Source organism: Equus przewalskii, chromosome 20, assembly GCF_037783145.1.
Source record: "Equus przewalskii isolate Varuska chromosome 20, EquPr2, whole genome shotgun sequence".
Lineage (NCBI taxonomy): Eukaryota > Metazoa > Chordata > Mammalia > Perissodactyla > Equidae > Equus > Equus przewalskii.
The window spans coordinates 2,622,770-2,641,341 of record NC_091850.1 but is presented as its reverse complement, the minus strand read 5'-3'; the positions used below and the strand labels follow the sequence as shown (position 1 = coordinate 2,641,341).

At 61.1% G+C, this 18,572-nt stretch overlaps 1 protein-coding gene across 4 annotated transcripts; it reads right to left on the bottom strand.

Moving 5' to 3' along the window:
* Positions 1 to 637: 637 nt before the first annotated feature.
* B3GNT3 (UDP-GlcNAc:betaGal beta-1,3-N-acetylglucosaminyltransferase 3) lies at positions 638 to 17,197 on the bottom strand. Of its 4 annotated transcripts, XM_070586568.1 has the most exons (5): positions 15,157 to 16,909; positions 13,719 to 13,853; positions 5,192 to 5,251; positions 3,340 to 3,940; positions 638 to 2,182 (listed from the first exon to the last, which is right to left on the bottom strand). In XM_070586568.1, exons 4-5 carry the CDS (start codon positions 3,895 to 3,897, stop codon positions 1,631 to 1,633), a joined length of 1,110 nt encoding a protein of 369 aa, XP_070442669.1. In that variant the 5' UTR covers positions 3,898 to 3,940; positions 5,192 to 5,251; positions 13,719 to 13,853; positions 15,157 to 16,909; the 3' UTR covers positions 638 to 1,630. The 4 variants fall into 4 exon arrangements, with proteins under 4 accessions (XP_070442669.1, XP_070442666.1, XP_070442668.1 ...); XM_070586565.1 differs by lacking the exons at positions 13,719 to 13,853; positions 15,157 to 16,909 and adding an exon at positions 17,023 to 17,197; XM_070586567.1 differs by lacking the exon at positions 13,719 to 13,853.
* Between the last annotated feature and the right edge of the window lie 1,375 nt (positions 17,198 to 18,572).

Genomic DNA, 18,572 nt, shown 5'->3' with positions numbered 1-18,572 from the left:
CCGCAGTCCCAGCGCCCTGACCTGCTGGTGAATGCTCATCCCCTCGCCGTGTGTCCAGCCACCTTGTTTCAATTCTCCTCAGCTCTGACCCCTTCCAGTACCTTCCTATGTGACTGTCCACGGGTTGGTTTCCTCGCTCTGAGGTGGGTCAGTCTCCCCTGACCTTTCCCGTGGGGCTGGGAGGAGAAGTCCAGGGTGAGCACACAGCACACGGTAAACGCACAAGAAATCCCTGAAGAAGGCAGGGAAGGAGGCGCCCAGAGGACAGCAGAGCTGGCGAGGCGAGGGAGGCTGGGGGCGGCAAGGGTGGATTTGGAAGGAGGCCCAGGAGGCTGAGGAGGCCGTGCAGCCAGGAGCTGTCCCCCCGGGCCTCCCTCCTGAGTCTGCTGTCCAGCTAGCAGTGAGAATCAGTCCTGGGGGATATGACCCAGGGCAATAGGGAGCCACGGAGGGTGTGTGAGCAGGAGCAGGATGAGGTCAGATCTGCCTGATAGAAACTCCTGCGGCCCCCACTGCGTCCACGCTCTTCTTACTGGGGTATATCTCCTACTGGAAAGGAAACCTTTACAGGTGGATGTGGACCCATCTGAGTTACAACTTGTAAATGACTTTTTAAAAAAGACAGACAGACCTCCAGATCTTCACAAAACATTTTATTCCCTGAGGACCCACCCCCCACTCCTCACCTCGCCATCTGAGGTCCCCCCACCACCGCCCGAACGCCTGTGAAGCCCAGCCCCAGACGCTGCCTGAACCCAGCAGGGCTGGGGCCACCAGTTCGCTTGGATCTCCCCAATCGGAAAGACGCGATGGGGGGGACAGTCCTGGGTCCCGAGAGCTGAGGGCCACCCAAGGCCTGACCTCCCACTTCTCCAGGCACTGGGGGAGTGTGTGTGCTGGCCTGGGGTGCGTGCAGATCCTTCTGGCCCCGGGCTGTCGCCTGGATTCTTGGGGGCACAGGCGTGGGTGCCGGGCCCTGCCAGGGACCTGGAGCTGCCAGAGCTTGAGGCAGCCAGCGGCCCCGCTCCCGCCACTCCCGTGACACCACGAGCAGGGCGCACAGGGCCGCTCATGGCCTCTCTGGCCCTCCCACCATCTGAGGGTCCAAAGCCAGGGGAGGGGTCGAGGATGGAACCCCTCTTTCTCTGGCTGAAAAACGCTTCTCGCTCCAGCGGCATGCGGACCCAGGAGTTCCCAAGTGGCCTTGAACCATGGCCAGGACTCACCCTCCATTCAACCACTGCAGCTTCACTACCGTGGAGAGGCTGGCCATGGGTCAGACCAAGGTTGGAGCTGGGAGCAGGGGGCCTTGATTCAAATGGGACAGATGTAGCAATAGCAGCTGGAACCCTAGCAGAAGTGCTTCTGCCCTTGGCTGCAGGGAAAGAGATGGTCCCTCCAGCTGAATCTAGGGAGGATGATGGCACTTGGTCTAAGCAGTACCAGGTGGGTTTTGAAGGATGTGTAGGAGTTCGCCAGCCAGACTATTCACTCGTCAAACCCTCCCTGGAACTCCCGTATGCCTGGCCCCCTCAGGAGGACAAAGGTCTCAGCCTCCTGGGAGGAAGATGCTCCTTCTTCCTAGGCGGGTGGAGGCAGGAGCCGAGAGGCTGGGGGCCCCGATGCTGCCTCAGAAGACCTGGGTCCGCTTGCCGCAGGTGAGGTTGGGCTGGCTCAGCGCCTCCCACATAAGCAGCATCTCGTAGGGCAAGAAGCGGTGCACGAGCAGCAGCTCCCGGTAGAAACAGGGGTCAAAGGAGGACATGCTTGCCGAGGGGGCCCCGACGCCGCTGGTGCGGATGCCACTGTGCGAGGCGGGCTCCAGGCCCTCCCGCCTCAGGCACATGCCCAGGAAGACGTCGTCGATGGGGAAGAGCTCCAGGCCTTGGGAGGCACGGTGCAGGGCGGCCGCAGTGAAGCGGGACAGCAGGAAGCCGCCGCCGCCGCAGTAGGGCGGGTAGTGATCGTCGGGCGTCACGATCTTCGGCACGTAGTACTTGCTCCAGGGGACCCGGATGGGGCCCACGTTGCGGATCAGTTGCCCCACGAAGAGGTGGCGGTCGGGGCTGTGGTCCTGCAGGTAGGACACCATGTTGTCCGTGTGCGCAAAGACGTCATCGTCCCCGTTGAGCATGAAGCTGGCGTTGGCGCACCGTGTCTGCTGCCACTGGAGGAAGAGAACCTGCAGGCGAGCGGAGCGGGCGTCACCTGGGGTCCCCGCCGGCCGCCCAGCGCAGCCGGCCCGGGCGAGGCCGCGGCCCCACACTGCCGGGGGCCTCAGCAGCCCGCTGGCCCTCTCTCCGCCTCGGTTCCCAGCCTCCCAGCCCTGCCTGCGGGAACGCTGCGGGTCGGCGGAGACCACGCGCTGTGCGGCACCGAGAAGCGCTGGAAAACAGTCACATCTGCAGGAAACAATTACTCGTGTGCCTGTGACCTAACGTCTACCCCGCCCCCAGACTCCGGGTCGCAGGGTGGGGACTGTATCTGTCTCCAGGGCCATCTCCACAGCCCCCAGGGTGGGGTCTCGGCCTCACAGGTGCCACTCCGGCTCCTCGAGCGCCCTTTACGGCATGCCTTTGTGCCCTGCGTTCTGAACTTGGGCGCCCAGCCCCGCGCGGCCTCAGCTCCAGGATGCGCCACAGTAACTCCCGCCCCTGCCAGGTGGCACTCGCCTTGAGTCCCTAAGGCGACCTTAGGAGGCAGGTGTGGTCTTCAACCCCGTTTACAGGGGAGAAAATGGAGGCTGTCCAGAGACAGTGCCTTGAGCAAGGTCACAAACAGAGAAGGGGGGACCAGGTCTTGAGCCCAGACCAGTCTGTGCCAGCGATGAGGGGGCCACCCGGGCTCCTTCCCTTCAGGCTCCGCCCAGCTGCCCCACCCGACCAGAGGGGTGTCTCGAGCCTCCAATCCTCCCGCAGGGGCAGAGTCTCCCTACCTCCCACCACGTGTGCATCAAGAAGGCTGTTCCTGAGTACCTACCGCACCGACCCAGCCCTCACAGGGAGACAAGCACGATCAGACAGACAAGATGGGTCCTGTGCCTCCACCCTCTCCCAACTGCTGTGGTTGGCTGGGCCCAGCCACGCCAGCTCTGGGACCCTCACAGCAGCCCTCAGAGGCGGGGGTCCCATTATTATCCCATTTCCCTGACGAGGAAATGGAGGCACAAAGGGGTGAACGATCAACAAGGGTGAACAGCATTCAGGGAGCAGGGAAGGGAGCCTGGATTCGACCGCGGCTTGGGAGCTCAGGCCCCCCTGCCCAGCTCCCCGGCCCCAGGGGAAGAAGGCCGCAGACCCTGAGGACAGCGGAGGGGCCCGGTCCGCCCGGCTGGCCCACCTGCTTGAGCGTGAGGTTGAAGAAGGAGTCGTGGAAGTCCCACTGCAGGATGTCGCCGTGCGCGCGCGCCTCCAGGGCCAGCAGGCGGTCGACCTTGCGTGCCTCCCGCGGGTCGGCGGCGGTGCCGAGCAGGAAGAGGCGGCGCAGCAGCGCGCCCCGCACCCGGCGCTCGCGGGCCCACGTGCGGCGCAGCAGCTCGCGGCGCTCGTAGTTGGCGGGCGACGACTTGATGGCGAGCAGCAGGAACACGGGCTCCGCGCACTTGGCCGGCGCGTCCTGCAGCAGCGCGAAGTCGCGGCAGTGGCGGTACAGCAGGAAGTCGCGCACCTGCTGCGGCTGCCCCGCGAAGTCGGGCTGCGCGGCCGCCGAGGCGTTGGCGCGGCAGGGGGCGCGGGGGGCGCGGGGGGCGCGGGGCGCGGGGGGCGCGGGGGGCGCGGGCGGGCCCGGGGTGGGCTGCAGGCTCCGGCAGGGTGGCGACGGCGCGCGCAGACTCCAGAGCACCAGGAGGCCGAAGGCGCCCAGGCCCGCGGCCAGGGCCACCTCGGTCCGCAGCCTCATCCTGGTCGCCGGGCTGGGGCGGACTGGGGACCCCGGGCGGCTCCTGCGGAGAGAACGCTCCCTGACGCCCCGGCTGGGCCGCCTGCCCCCGTCCCGGCGGCGGCCAGGCGCTGCTCGGGCGGGTGGAATGTCGGGATCCCCCGCCCCGCCTCAGCACCCCACGTTGGCTCAGACAGTCGCCCACAGGTGCCAACGTGACCCCCGACTCTGAGTGTGCTCAGACCCCGGCCCCGCATCCAAACTGGCCCTCCTCCAGACCCTGCCTCAGAGACGGCCCAGGAGCCTCCCTGAAGGAGGCAGGGAGCTCCCTTTTGATCAGCTGAGAGCTGCTGGGATTCCTCCTGCGTCCCTTTTCACCTGCACCTCCAGGAAACTCTGAGCTGGGATTCTGATGCAATCATCACCTATTCTTCTTGACTATTTTTACTGGTCCTGTGACCAGAGCACAGCACCTGGCGTCTCACAGACCTCTCAGGCCCAGCATGTCTCAAACAAAGCTATCTTCTTTGGCAAACTCCTATTCGTCCTTTAAAACCCATCTCAAATGATCCATTCTCTGAGAAGCCCTCTTTGGCTCCTCAGGAAGAGTCCTGGTTCCCTGTTTGGCACCTCTTGCCCTATCTCCCCTTCTGGCCTGGTCCTGATCCTACGGGGGTGTCTGAGTCTGACTTTGTCCTCCCAAGAAGACTGGAGGCACTGAGCTTGAGGGAGATGCATGAGGGAAGCAGGGAGTATTTGAATAAATAAATTTATGAATAAAAATAAACTCATTAAGTTTCTCTCTGGCAAACTCTTATTCATCCTTCAAAACCCCAGCTCTAACATCCCCTCCTCCTGGAAGCTTTCCTCCTCTATATCTAGGCAGAACCCTTAGTCTCTGTCCAGATCCCTTTCTCAGGCTTCCCTGGACTCCTTCAACGTCAGTTTATCTGGAAAGGTGGCATCTGTGCTGTTTTCCAGCCCTGAACTTGAGGATCTATTTTTGAGTGCAGAATGAAAGTGCTGGATTAGACTCAAGGCAGGACTTACTCATTCGGCACACACTTACTGGCTCACCCTAGAGAGCTGCAGACTCTGGAGCCCAACTCCTGGGTTTAAGTCCCAATTCCACCCCTTCCTGGCTGTGTGCCCTCCATACCCTGGGCCTCCGTTTCCTGAGCTATAAAGGAAAGGGGCATCTGAGCATTCTTCCCCTCACAGGGCTGTGCAGGCAGGCAGGGAGCTCCCAGCACCTGGCGCCTGGTGGGCACTCAAGGAGTGTTAGTTGAATGAATATGTGGACCTCTGCACTTACCTCAGGCCCCCGCGGGGTGACTGTGCTGGTCTGGGGTCTCCCTGGTCTCCACAACGGCACCTGGAACAGCGTGTGGCAGTCAGTGTGTTCCGTGGGCCCCTCCAGCCACGAGTGACCCCACCCAGCTGCTGCCCGGGAACGAGGAAGAGAGTGGCTTCGCATGTCCACCTAGAGCCGGCACAGGGCCCCGTTCCGAGGTCCAGGAGGCCCTCTCTGCAACATGCCTGTCCCTGTCTCTGCACACCACCTGGCCAAGGCCTCTCCAGCCAGATGTCTCCCTTAAAGAGGGCTTGGATCCCACCCCACAGGTTCCACTGTGTGACCTTGGGAAAGAAGCTCGACCTCTCTGAGTCTCAATCTAAAGTGGAGGCAATAACCCTAAGAGTGTTGTTGTGGGGATTTTAACCTCGATCACGCTGGGCACAGTCCTGCCTCAGGACCTTTGCATGGTCGGTTTCCTCTGCCTGAGTCCCCACATTTCCATGCAGCTCCCTCCCTCACTCCCTCCTGTTCTTGCTCAGATGTCCATTCTCAGGGAGGCCGCCTCGGGACACACCATCTCGTTGGCAGCTGGGACTCCCACCGTGTTCTATTTTTCCTTCCTTCCACAGCATTTTTCACTTCCTCAAGTACACGATAGAACTTTTAAAAGTGTTGTTTCTCACCCTCCACCCACCAGAGCGCGAGCCCCTGGTGGCCAGTGTCGTTCCCCATTTTTTCTGGCCTGGCACTACGCTGGGTGCACAGCAGGCTGCGCAATGCATGCGTGTTGAGTGAACAATGAGTGAATGACTGCGGGGTTGCCACAGCGTCTGAAAACACTTTGACTTGGAATGAATTCATACATCCACTCACTGAAGCCAGGATTGACCATGCTTCTCCTGTGCGCCAGGCATCTCCTGGGAGCTGGGGACGCAGGGTGAACGGCACAGGGTGCCAAACATCCCTGCCAATGTGGAACCCACACTCTCGAAGGGGAACAAACGTTAAACAGAAACCTCAAGAAATGATGCAAGGTGGGGCTGGCCCCGTGGCCGAGTGGTTAAGTTCGCACGCTCCGCTGCAGGTGGCCCAGTGTTTCGTCGGTTCGAATCCTGGGCGCGGACATGGCACTGCTCGTCAGACCACGCTGAGGCAGCGTCCCACATGCCACAACTAGAGGAACCCACAACGAAGAATACACAACTATGTACCGGGGGGCTTTGGGGAGAAAAAGGAAAAAATAAAATCTTTAAAAAAAAAAAAAAAAGAAATGATGCAAGGTGATGAAAGCCATGGGAGGAAGGGGGTCTGGATGACAGTTAGGCTGGGATGTGAGTAGCATGGAGGAGCCGGCATGGAGGAGGTCGAGGGGAAAGGTTGCAGGGGCGGGAAAAGCAGGTGCAAAGGCCCTGAGGTGGGAATGAACCGGCAGAACCTGAGCAACTGCGGGACCTGCCTGTGGCCACAGAGCCTGAGGCATCCCCAGCCGGGGGTTCAGGAGGGCAGGTCAGGGAGACAGAAAGGCCAGTCGTCTCAGGATGAGACTGTGAACTGACAAATATGATGCGGGGAGGACCTGACTCCTAGAAGGACACCCTCCTGAGCTGCAGAGAGGCTGAACCCAGGGTAAGCGGCGAGAAAGGGGCGCTCCCGGCAGGCCAGGCAGATCCGGAGCCCCGAGGATGCATGAAGGCTCTGAGCTGCCGTGGACAGAGCAAGTCCTCACAAAGACGGTGCGACCAGAGGGGCCGCCGCCTCTCCTGCAGCGCCTGGGGACCCAGCGGGGCCAGAGCACTGTCCTCCTGCCACGCCCAGAGGGCCCTCCACCCCCGCCCGGGTGCAGTGTGGCACCAGCAGGGCTTTCACGTGTGCCCCGCCCCAGGGGACGCCCCGAGTCTGCAGAGATTTCTGGCGTCAGATGCCGGAGGGGTGGACACACGGGGCCGCTAACAGCACTGCGTGGGGGAGGCCACAGAGGAACATGGCGCGGGCCACAGGAAGGGCCACCTCAGAAGACAACAAGCCTGCGTCAACAGCATCAAGGTGGAGAATCCCGCTCTAAACCGCAGACCCTGGACGGGGGACTGGAAGGGGCTGGGAGAGGAGAGTCGGGCGAGGACGGCGCCTCCATCTGGGTGTGGGCGTCAGCATCGGCCCCCCAAAACGTGTCTCTTACTGCCTAAGAGTCTCAGACAGAAGGCCTGCTCTGGAAGGTGCTCGCCGGGGGTGCCCGTGGTGACAGCTGCACCCAAGCTGTCTCTCAGCACACAGTCTACGCCCCGCCGACCCGACGGGCGGCCAGCGAACGTTTGTTGGCCAAACCTTGGCGTTTCCGTCTCCCCCTGCATTGCCTCCCTACCTCCTCCCTTGTCCTCAGCTGGAGATGGCATCTAAGGCGGCGGTGTCAGCATTTTGGTGAGTTACTCAGTTTTCCTGGGTCTCCCCCACGTATACGTTGTTCAGCTGTGACCTTCTCCTGCCAACCTGTCTCCCGTCAATTTAGTTCTTGGACCAGTCAGGACTCAGAGGGCAGGGGGTCGTCCCCCTCCCTGCACAGGGTCATGCAAACTCATCACACGGTGTATTGATGAGATTTATTATTTATATATTTATTATACGTTTATTAAATGGAAAATTAAACCCAAATGGCCAAGGGTCCGTTCTCCGGGAATGTGTTTTGTAAGTTCCAAACAAGGGCTCCAACGCTAAGGAAGATACTTCAGCAAATAGGAGTGTTTACAGCTCAGCCAAACCCAGGCCGTGGGGGGAGGGAGGGCATGAGGAGAGGCGGCTAACCACTAACCGACTACAGGCTCACAGGCCTGGGATCAGGGTGTCAGGACAAAATACAGCCTCTGGGGGTGGCCATTTGATTTTAATCAATTCCATTCATCCCTATTCTTTTCCTTGTTTTCCTTTCTTGTTTATTTGCAAGAACCCTTTGCATATGAAACACCCTTTGTCGTCTGCCTGCATTCCCAGCTTCTCCTCCGGTCTGTAGTCTCTCTAAAGGGAGGGGCCCCACGGCTCCTTCACCCTCCCAGCCCCTCCCAGCCGCAGGCGGCCCCTGCCTGGGGTCTGAGCTCGAGCTGGGCGCGGGGCCCCGGAGGCTTGCTTCCCCTCCTCCTCTAGCCCTCTATTAAGGCCTCCAAGATCTCCTTCCCTTTTCCATCCACCAAGGCCCCCGTTGACTCGTGACCCCTTAAAACCTCAAGCAGGAAATGTTGCCATCCTCACAATGTCCCACATCCGCTGATTGTCATGAGAAAGAACCCCAGGCTCCCCATTAGCAAGCATGAGGGGGCCGAGGACTCAGTGGCCCAACAGAGCTTGCTGGGCGCCCCTGTGGACTCTGCCACGGGGAGTCGCCAACCTGTCCTTACGGGTCCCGCTGTCCGAAGGGCTGGCCCCACACTTGCGTGGGAGACGCTGGGCTCAGGGGCTCGGCCTTGCCAAGGAGAGCACACCTCTCACTGTCTTGGACCTTCTCCAGGTGACAGAGGAGCAACTCTAGGCTTTTGCTGCAGGGGCTGGGGGGCCCCAAACCGATTCCCTGACCCCACCTGAGATCCTGCTGGACACCTCCCAGTCTCATCATAAATGGGATGACTGGGCTTTGTGAAGCCCAGAGAGCTGGTCACTCTAAAACCCCTGGGGTCTGAATAAGTCTGGGGGAATCACCACTCCCATCTTCTAGATGGGGAAGCTGAGCTCAGGGAGGTGGGCAAGAGAGAGCCAGCCATCTGTGGGATGAGGGCTGAGCTGAAAGAAGGAACCATGATATTGAAGCTGAGGCTTTGACAGATGCATAAGAGTTTACCAAGGGGAGTTCAGATGGAAGAAAGAGCACATGCAAAAGCATGGAAGGGAAGGAAAACAAGACCTATGAGAGGAGTCGCACGTGGTTTATTTTGCTGAAAAGGACTGTGGAGAGGGGCTGATTTCTGAGGCTAGAGGGTGGGGCCAAACCCTGTAAAGACTGAGCACCAGGCTGAGGGGTGGGCTGTGCCCTGGGGGCCGGGGGCTACGCAGGGGCAGAGCGGTCAGACTCCTCATCCAGCGGCGCCCTTTGCCCTGAGTTGAACGGGCGAGGTGCTCCCTCTTCCAAGTCTGTCTCCTTTCAGGTCCCCTGAGGACTGAGAACCCCACACGCCCACACACAACGGGGTCACCTGTGTCAAAGCCTTGGCACACCGGCTGTGCGGTGACACTCGGTGGCCTTGACTCATCGTCCTGGCTCCTTCGGGGCCCCAAGAGCCCCCGCTGGCAGATGGGGGGTACTGAGGCTCAGCGTAAAGCAGGATTGGAACCCAGGACTCTGATGGGTGGGCTCCGCCCACGCCATACTCCCCACCGTGTAGAGTCACTGGGAGCCCTCCCGTCCAGACCCTGAGCCTTCCAGAACCTGTCACAAGGAACTTCACCAAACATCTGGCGGAAGCTGGAGACCCGGGGCCCAGGTGGCCAGCATCCCACTGCCGGGCCACCCCCAATGCAGGCGGGCAAGGGGGTCCAGGCCGTGCTGAGTCCAATCCTTTCACCTGTTGCACTGACCCGGGGGCCATAGAGTGTTTACTGAGCACCTGCTGTATGGAGGGCACTGGGGATGCAGCCACAACCACCCCAGCCCCTCTCTGACCATATTAACACATGAAGAAGTGATTTGTTTAATGACAACTGAGACAAATGCTGTTTTAGAAAGAAGTGTCCATGGGGGGACCCAACCAGCCTGGGGACATCCTAAAGGATGATGGGAAATCACCTGGGCAGAGCCAGGGGGCGAAGGGCCTTCTCAGCAGAGGGCACAGCAAGTGCAAAGGGCCTGAGGTAGACACAAGTGGAGGGAGCTGAAGGCAGAGAGAGGAGGCCAGCGTGGCTGGAGCAGAGGGAGAGGAGAGGGATGATGGCTGGGTGGGCAGACATGCCGGGGGAGTGGGAGGACATGGGGCAAACCATGGAGACCCTCTAACATTGCAGTGAGGAGCAATGGGGAGCCATGGAGGGTGTGTGAGCAGGGGAGGGACAAATTGACTTAGACTTTTAAGAGCTCCTCTGTGGCCACTGAGGGAGGAGGGCCAATCAGGGAGGAGGAAAGGCCAGGCAGCAACCAGGTGGAAGAATCTGGGGTGTGGACAAGGGCCACCCAGGAGAGTGCAGTGAGTGAGTTCAGAAGAATATGGTGGAGGGAGTTGTTGATGGTTAGAGCCTGGATGTGGCGGATGGAAAAGGAAGGACTGAGGGAATAGAATGTGAGAAGCCCCTGAGCCTTTCCCATGGGGACGTTCTGGGGCAGCAGGTCACCCAGCTGGAGACTGGGTGGCAGCCTTTGTTTACCATGGTGTGTAAGCCAGGGAGGCCGACCTGCATGGGGCGGACCAGCACATCTGCCCAGCGCTCTGGTGGGGGAGGGGGCGGCAGCGCCTCTTCTGTGCTCCTCCCCTCAGACAGGACATTGCGCCTCAGACGGGACATCGCGCCTCAGACGGGACATCTCACCTCGGTGGAGAGTCAGAGCAACGACCGGGCAAGCGACTCCCGGGACCCTCCCTAGCGCCTGCACAGGTCCTGCCCGGGGCTGTTTGCCTTCTGCATTGGCAGAGACCCAACAGCCTCCTCCCGGCATGGCCGCCGGGTGTGGCTCCCAAAGCCCTGGCCACCCCCGCCATCCCAGTGCTGTGAACCCCAGCTCGGCCCTGTCCCCCACCCCAGGACTCCTCTTCCTCCCTGATCCCCACGCACAGCCCAAGGTCCCCTCCTGAGGGAGGCCCCGGCTCTGCTTTCCTTCGCAGCTCCCAACGTGCTGGGCCCCAGAGGCGGGCTGGGTGTCCTGTCCCCGACAGCTGTGGCCCCACGTGGCACTCACAGGTGTCTGCTGCATGAGGGAAACACTAACGATGACATATATATATCGGCCATTCCTCGTGCCTCCCTTCAGCCCAGCCCCACCAGAGGCAGCAGCCCCCAGGCCCCTTGGAGGATGCCGCCGCTCTGCCAGCAAGCACCTGGGGGAGCCTGGGGGGCACCAAGGGGCAGTGAGCCAGCAGCTCCCCACGTGCTGAAGAGCCCACGGCACCGGGACACTCGAGCAGCAGAGCAGCGCTGCCAGCGAGCAGCCGGCGTCACTGAGGCTCTGAATATTAATGAGCCGCTAAACATGTGGCCGCCTAGTATCCACAGCATGACAGTAGTGAGGTGACAATCAATGGCTGCAGCACATTCGCGAGGCATGAATGAATAGTATCACAACAAATATGAACAAGCTACTAAATAGTCCCAAGGCACTGAGACAGGTCCCTGGATATTCACGATTCATCGCATATACGTGGGCCTAAATATTAGTGATCTTTGACTTTTAATGAGGCACAAGATGTACAGAAAGGCTGACCGCTCAGCAGAATTAACTTGGGGCCCCCATTGGTGACAGAATTCTGGCACCACATGCTCTGCCTACACCCTCAGGTGACAGCCAAGGCCTGCAAGGCCCCAGGCACACGTGGCTGCAGGTACCTCTGTCCTCCTCCCCCTGTTCTTGTCACCGTCCCGGGGGAGACCAGCAAGGCAGAGAGACTGAGACACAGCGGGGCTGAGGATGTCAGGCAGCCCGGGCCATCTCAGGGCCTCTCAGGGCCCGGCCCCGCCCCCACCCTGCTCTATTTCAAGACTTGCGGGCCTGCCTGCCCCTGACCTGGAGGCCCCCTCACATCAACGCTCCCACTTCCCAGATGAGGAAACTGAGGCCCAGAGACAGTGAGTCCTGGAGCCCTCCCCAGCTCCGGGAACCGCAGGCCTGGGCACCCCGACGCTGGGTCTATTTCCAAATCAGGGCCCGGCCCTGGCCTCAGCATCCGCGTCCGCAAAGCTGGATGGCAGCAGGGGCTGAACATGAGCATCACTGCGGCCTCATGGCTCCGGCACGCCCCTAAACCCTCGGCTGGGATCGAATGGGGGCTTGGAACATGCTAGGGCTGCCATAAGGCAGGGTGAGAGGTGGGGGTGACAGCAGAAAGCACACCCATTTGTGTGCATAACGACCTGGGTCCTGAGAATGGCTGGGCCGGCAGTGGTCTTAACACCAAGTTACACATTTACGCAGCGCCGACAACGATGATAGTCAAAGCATCAGCAGCTGCTACCGTTATTGGCTGCACACTCGTGGCTGCTCCAAGCGAGGGCCGAGCACCCAGTGGGTGCCATGCCCTGGCCTAGGCTCTGGGCACACAGCCAAGGTGACAGAGAGAAACTCCCCTGCCCGTGGAGCCGACACGCTAATGGGGGACAGAGAGGCAGGGAAGCAGGCAATTTTGGGGGAAAGAGCGAGGTCTGGCATAGGAGTCAGGGGCGCCTGCACGAGAGGGTGTGAGCCCCTGCGACTCTCACTGAGCCACCTGGGGGGGGCCCTAGGTTCCAGTTCTCACATGGGCGAGCTGCGCACAGAGAGGGCATCCACCTACCAGAGGTCACACAGCCAAACAAGGCTGAGGAGGGTTGGTGGGATTTCAAGCCTGACCTGCTGGACCGCTCCGGTTTATACCAGCTTGGGCTCCCAAGATTGAGAAGCTAGTCTCTTTACAGGAAGTGTAAGTTGCTTGTAAATAGAAAAAAAAGAAGAAAAAGCCCCATAAAGATAACCCTCAGAAAGGTTCATGAGGGCCAGACCCTGCTTAGTGCGCCATATGCCAGAGGACTTTAGGCAAACTTCCACCCAGTGTTCACCTAGGTGAGGCTGGGTGTGGACAGCGGGTGGGACGCAGCCAGTGGCGCTACCCTTTAGACCTTCCTATCCTCTGCATCCAGGTCCCAGGGCGATCACGATGACTCACGATGAGCCAGCCCTCCCCTACCACAAAAACTGCCCGTCCAGGAAGGATCTGAGGCTGCACACAGGTCGCTGGTGACATGCCAGCCCTGCCCCAGCCAAGTGTCAAAGGACATATCTGGCCTCCTTTCCTAGATGGGGAAACTGAGGCTAGGGCAGGCAGACCGTACGTTCCATTCGACCTCCCGCTCCTCCCGTGATCCAGGGCGCATGGGGGAACTGAGGCCTCCCCGAGGGCCCCCACCCCTTCCAGCTGGTCAGGGCCGTCCTCCAGCCCCTGGACTGAGAGCCCTGCAGTCTTCACGACATCATTTCTCTCACACAAAGGAGAGTGTCACGAGTGAGAACACAAGCTGCACAGTGGGCATGAGTGTTAACCTGCCAGGTCCTGCCTGCGGCCTTTCCATCATCTGCTGTTAACACTCCACACCTGCACTTTTATAGATAGGGAAACTGAGGCATAGATAGAGCAAGGAACTCATTCAAGGAAGGTCAAGTGGGAGCCTCGTCCCTGCCTTTAACTACCACCTGGTGGGGCTTCCTTTAGTCTACTATGTTGGTAGTGAGATCCCCATCATGGGGGGGCAATCAAGCTGGGCCAGACTTCCATCAGGAGAAGGGCCCACAATGAGCATTCTCCTTGGCTCACAGGGGATGGGGGCAGGCGCTGTCCTACTCTGGGCCTAGAGCCCTGTGGCAGGAAGAGCAATTGGGCTGGTGACACCTTACCTCCCCCTCCTGGGCTGAGTCCCTGGGCCAAGCCGGCTTGTCTGGATTCCCAGAGCTCTGGCCTGGAGCAGAGACGCTCCAAGGTGTCTTCTTGGTTCCCCCACACCCAGAGTACCTGGCAGGAATCACTGCAGCCTGGGGAGAAGGGAGGGGGCACATGGGGAGCAAACATGAGCTGCTCCCCCAGGCCAGCAGCCCCCCCTGCCTGGTGCAGGGGCCACACCTCTTCCTTGGACTCCTCAGCCCCATCTGGTGTGGCAGCAGCCTTGGGAAATGACAGGGCGTGGGAGGAATCGGTTGCCACAGGGCTGGCCCCAAATCTGGCCAGCTCCCCCTGGGCCCTGAATCCCAGATCTGGACTACAGGACATCTGGGCGGGGGCTCAGTTTCCACATCTGAAAAGTGGCCACGAAAAACTTCTGAACCGGAGAGAAAGCTGGTCAGGAGCCTGGAAAAGTGGCTGACGACAGAATTGTGACGGCGATGATTACTATTATTGATACAGTTGTGGTGACACTGCCGTCCCCTGGGAGCCCCCTGAGAGGCTGCAGGGGTTCTCAGCTCCCTTACCTTCACCACAGTCCTGCACCCCGAGCCCCGCTTGACATACAGAGAAACTGAGGCTCAGAGATCTAACGGCCCTCGCTCAAGGTCCCCCAGTGGCCAGAAGCCCCCCAGCATAACAGCTTCCACTGGACGAACACCTCAGGCCGCCTCACAGAAGCCGGGTGTTGTCCTACCTCAGGGAGGGGAAACTGAGGTGCTCAGAGACCAGGAGCGACCTGCCCAAGCCACACAGCCGGCGCTAGACCTGCACGGGGAGGGGGTCAGGAGCTGGGTCCTTAGGCGCACACGTGGCCCAGCGCCTGGCAGGGCTGCCGGCAACAGGGCGAGGTGCGAGTCAGCTGTGGTTCCCGCTAAGAAACAATAATAAACCCAACCTGGGAAGCCGTGTGCTGCTCCTGCCCAGACCCTTCCAATCAGTCAGCTAATAATCTCAACAATAACGACAACAGTAATAGTAATGGCCAGCGCGGCCAGAGCACCTCCATTCCCCGGTGCCGGTCCCGCCGTTTCCTGGGAGGACAGCGGGGACCCCGGGCCTCGCTGTGTGCCCCGTTGCGCCGGGACAGAGCGCGGGGTCAGGGAGGCCAGAGCCGGGGCGCCTCGGTCACCGCCCGCCCTCCAGGCGAGGGGAGGGGGGGCTTCCTTGTTTCCTTCCCCGCCAGGCCGCCCCGGCCGGCCTCGGACACGCTGGCTACTACCATCACCGACGGGTGGGGGCAGCGCGGTGAGCGAGACCCGGGCGCCAGGATCCCCGGCATCTCCTGGGTAAACGCGGCGGAGACCGACCCCAGGGACCTGCCGGGCCTTCCCTAGAGCCCCGACTCCCCCCGACTACCGGGCCGCCGGGTCCCCAGGGGCCCCCGACACTCACCCGCAGACAACTGTCCGGCCTCCGAGCCCAGTCTGCGCTCCCCAGCCCGGCCCCGGGCGGCTTCACCTGCGCGCCCGCCCCGCCCCGGCCCCGCCTCTTTCCCCTCCCGCCCGCGCCCCCCGCCGCCGGCCCCGGCTCCCGAGCCCTCCCGCCCGGAGATGCGGCCCCGCGCGGCGCCGGGCCAGCGTGTGTTCCACCGAGAAATGACGAGGGGGCAGGGGGCAGGTTGAACCCAGCGGCTCTTCGGGTCTCTGCAGGGCGTTCGAAGATTCCAGAACCCGAAAACGTGTCCTGAGCCCACAGCCGGCGGAGGCCGCGGGCTGGCATCCGGAAAGGCTCTGGAGTTGCAAGGCAGATTTGAAGACTCTTGGAGTTGGTGAAGATTCGAACCCTGCCCTGTGCTGCGTCTGACTTTAGAAATTTCCAGCCTTGACGCGTTGGGGTCGGCAGCTCCGGGGTGGGGGCGATCCAGTCCACAGGGGTGAGCCAGGCAGTGGCTCGAGCCACCCCACTTCCTCCTCCATCCCTATTTCTTCCCGAGGAGGAAAAAGAGGCGGGTCCTGCTGTGCCTCAGTGTCCTCGTCTGTCAAATGGAGGCACTCAGTCCCGGCTCCTCTCGCTGGGAGAGGTCTGGGGAGCAAGGTCAGTGCGGAGCCAGGCTCTGCCCCGCCCGTGTGGAGGGCGACTGCATCGGATGGGGGTGCATCGATGGGGGCACTTGAGGCCGCGGTGGCCCCCGCGCACGCACCCACCTGCCGCCATAAACGCTCCGACTTTGGAGCGTGTTGAAGCCGCCTCCCCCCTGCGAGGGCCAGCGCCCCGGCTGATGTTCAAGACCCTCGAGTCCCCGTGGGGCCTGCGGGTTCCCTGAGTTCACGGGCCGCCGGCAGGGCCGGAATCAGGCCGGCTCTACCGGATGGGGCCCGCCCATCCTCACGCCCGCCAGGGCCCCTTCCTGAGTCGTCGCCCCGGAAACTGTAAACTTGCACACGAATCCGGAGCTCTGGGCGCTAGAAGGGGCCTGCCCGGTGGAGCGAGTGAGCTCGGGGCGCGCCCAGCCTGCTGCTGGGAAACTGAGGCCCGCTGGCTCAACAGTCGGAGGCGCAGAGGCCCCGGGGTGGCTCCAAAAGCTTCCAGGGTGGATTCTGGCGCCTGCTGGGTTCACATCCATGCTAGAATCATCACTTGACCCAGCACTTCCACTCCGGGGCATCTCCCCGGAGGACTCGGACACGGGCGTTCACAGCAGCACTGCTCACAGCCGCCGAAAGAGGAAACAGGCCAAGCGTCCATCAGCGGATGATGCCTGGACAGAATGCACTCCAGCCACACAAGGGCCCAGAGCTCAGCCACAGACAGGACCGAAGCCCTGAGACATGCTCCAGCAAGGAGGGACCACGGAAACCTCTCGCTGAGTGAGAGAAGCTGACACACGAGCCACACAGCGTGCAATCCCATTTATGTGAAAAGTCCAGAACAGGCAGATCCACAGAGACAGAAGGCAGATCGATGGGTGCTGGGGGGCTGGGGGAGGGGGATGGGGAGGGACTGCTCAGGGGTCTCCTTTTGGGGTGATGGAATGTTCTGGAACTAGATAGAGATGATGGTTGCACAACATTGTGAATGCACTAAATGCTACTGAATTGTGCACTTTACATGGTTAATTTTTTGTAATGTTAATTTCACCTCAATTAAAAAAAATTCCTGACCTGGTCACTCACCAACTGGGGGTGGCCTCTGGCAGGTGATCTAATGGCTTTGTGCCCCACACTGAGATTTTGGGGCCTCCCCGGTGCAGGAGACCATGGTATCGTAAACCGCCTTATGACAGCCCCCTGACCGTTACACGGGTGCCCCCGGACTCACCCTCCGCAGGTTGGCACACGTCGCAGCAGCTTGGGAAGCCAAGGCCCTGGGGTCGGGAGGCCCCGCCCAGGATGTGCCTCTGTGGTTAGACGTTGCCCAGCCTCACTTGTGACAAGAAAATAGCCCATTAGAGGTTCCATTTCCCCGCCACTGATCAGGAGGATGAGAACCCATGCCAGACGACACCACAGCCCAGGGTGGCAGCAACACACCCTGACCCGCAGGGAGTGGCCACAGCATGGAGATGGCACTCGAGCCACTCAGCCACGTGGGACCGGCAAAGGGGCAGTCCGGGAAGGACCAAAGCCACTGAGCGTGCACGCATGCACACGTGTGTGCAAAGACTTAGGATGGAGGGGACCCTCCCTCAGGGTCGGATGTTTGATTTAGGCTCCTTGACGGGGTCCTCGAGCTCAGGGCCACATGGGGCTATGGGCTGTGAACTTGCAGCGGCCTGCTGCTGGCCTCTGCCGCTGACCCCCGCCCAAGGCAGGCGGTGCGTGTGCTGGGGCTGTCACTGCCTGAAGGCCCCGTTGGATGCTGCCACTCATGCACAGAGCTGAGGAGGCTCCCAGACCTCTCCCAGCTGGAGGATCCCCACTTCCCAGACAGGAAACAGAGGCCCAGCAGACCCCTTCGCTGGACAGGGCAGGAGGGTCAGAGAGGCCAGGTTGAATCCTGCTGCTGCCGCCGAGCTCCATCTGGCCCGGCTTGCTCCCTGCGATCTGCACGGCCTCAGGGTCAGGGCCCCAGGGTCCTCACATGTCCACCAGGACCCAGCACTGTGCCCCGAGCTCAGCCCTGCTCCTCACCACAGTATGCTGGTCACCCCACCTGTCCTGGGCCCCACTCAGGCCATCCCTTGCCCACCTGCATTGGGGCCCATGCTCCACCCTGGGCCCCCAACACCATAAACATGCCAGCACTGCAGGGGAGCCTCCTCTGTACCAGGTTCTCTTCGAGGGTGTGACCCACGCAGCCACCGGGTGAGTGGGTTACAGATGAGGAAACTGAGGCCCGGGAGCTCAAGCTGCTTGCTCAAAGTCACACAGCCACAGGGGCCAAGCAGGTTCTAACCCAGGCCTTTTGGCTTCACACCTTCATGGCTTCCGAGAGCTTTGTTGTGCTCACAGCCGTGTCTCTAATTGCCTGGCACACAGCAGGTGCTCAGTCAACACCTGTGGCTTGACTAATTGCTTCCTCATGGAACCCACAACTCACCATTTCTCTGCCTGGATGGCCAACCTCATTTTACAAACTCCTGCTCATACCTCAAAGCCCCATTTATAATGTCCCCTCCTTAGGAAGTCTTCCAATGCCCACTCTGGGTTCCTCTAGTCTCCATCCCTTCCACGGCCCAGCTCCGAGTCACAGGACTGGAGGGGTTCATGGGGCTGGGAGTGCCCTGGTCTGGCTTCTCTCCCTCGGTATCACTGCACACAGGTTCGGGGCGGGGAGGCAGGGGGAAGTTGGGAATATTAAATATCCCCACCCACCCGTGGTCTTCCTCTCCTCTCTGACGACATGAAAGAAACTACCTGAAGCAGGAA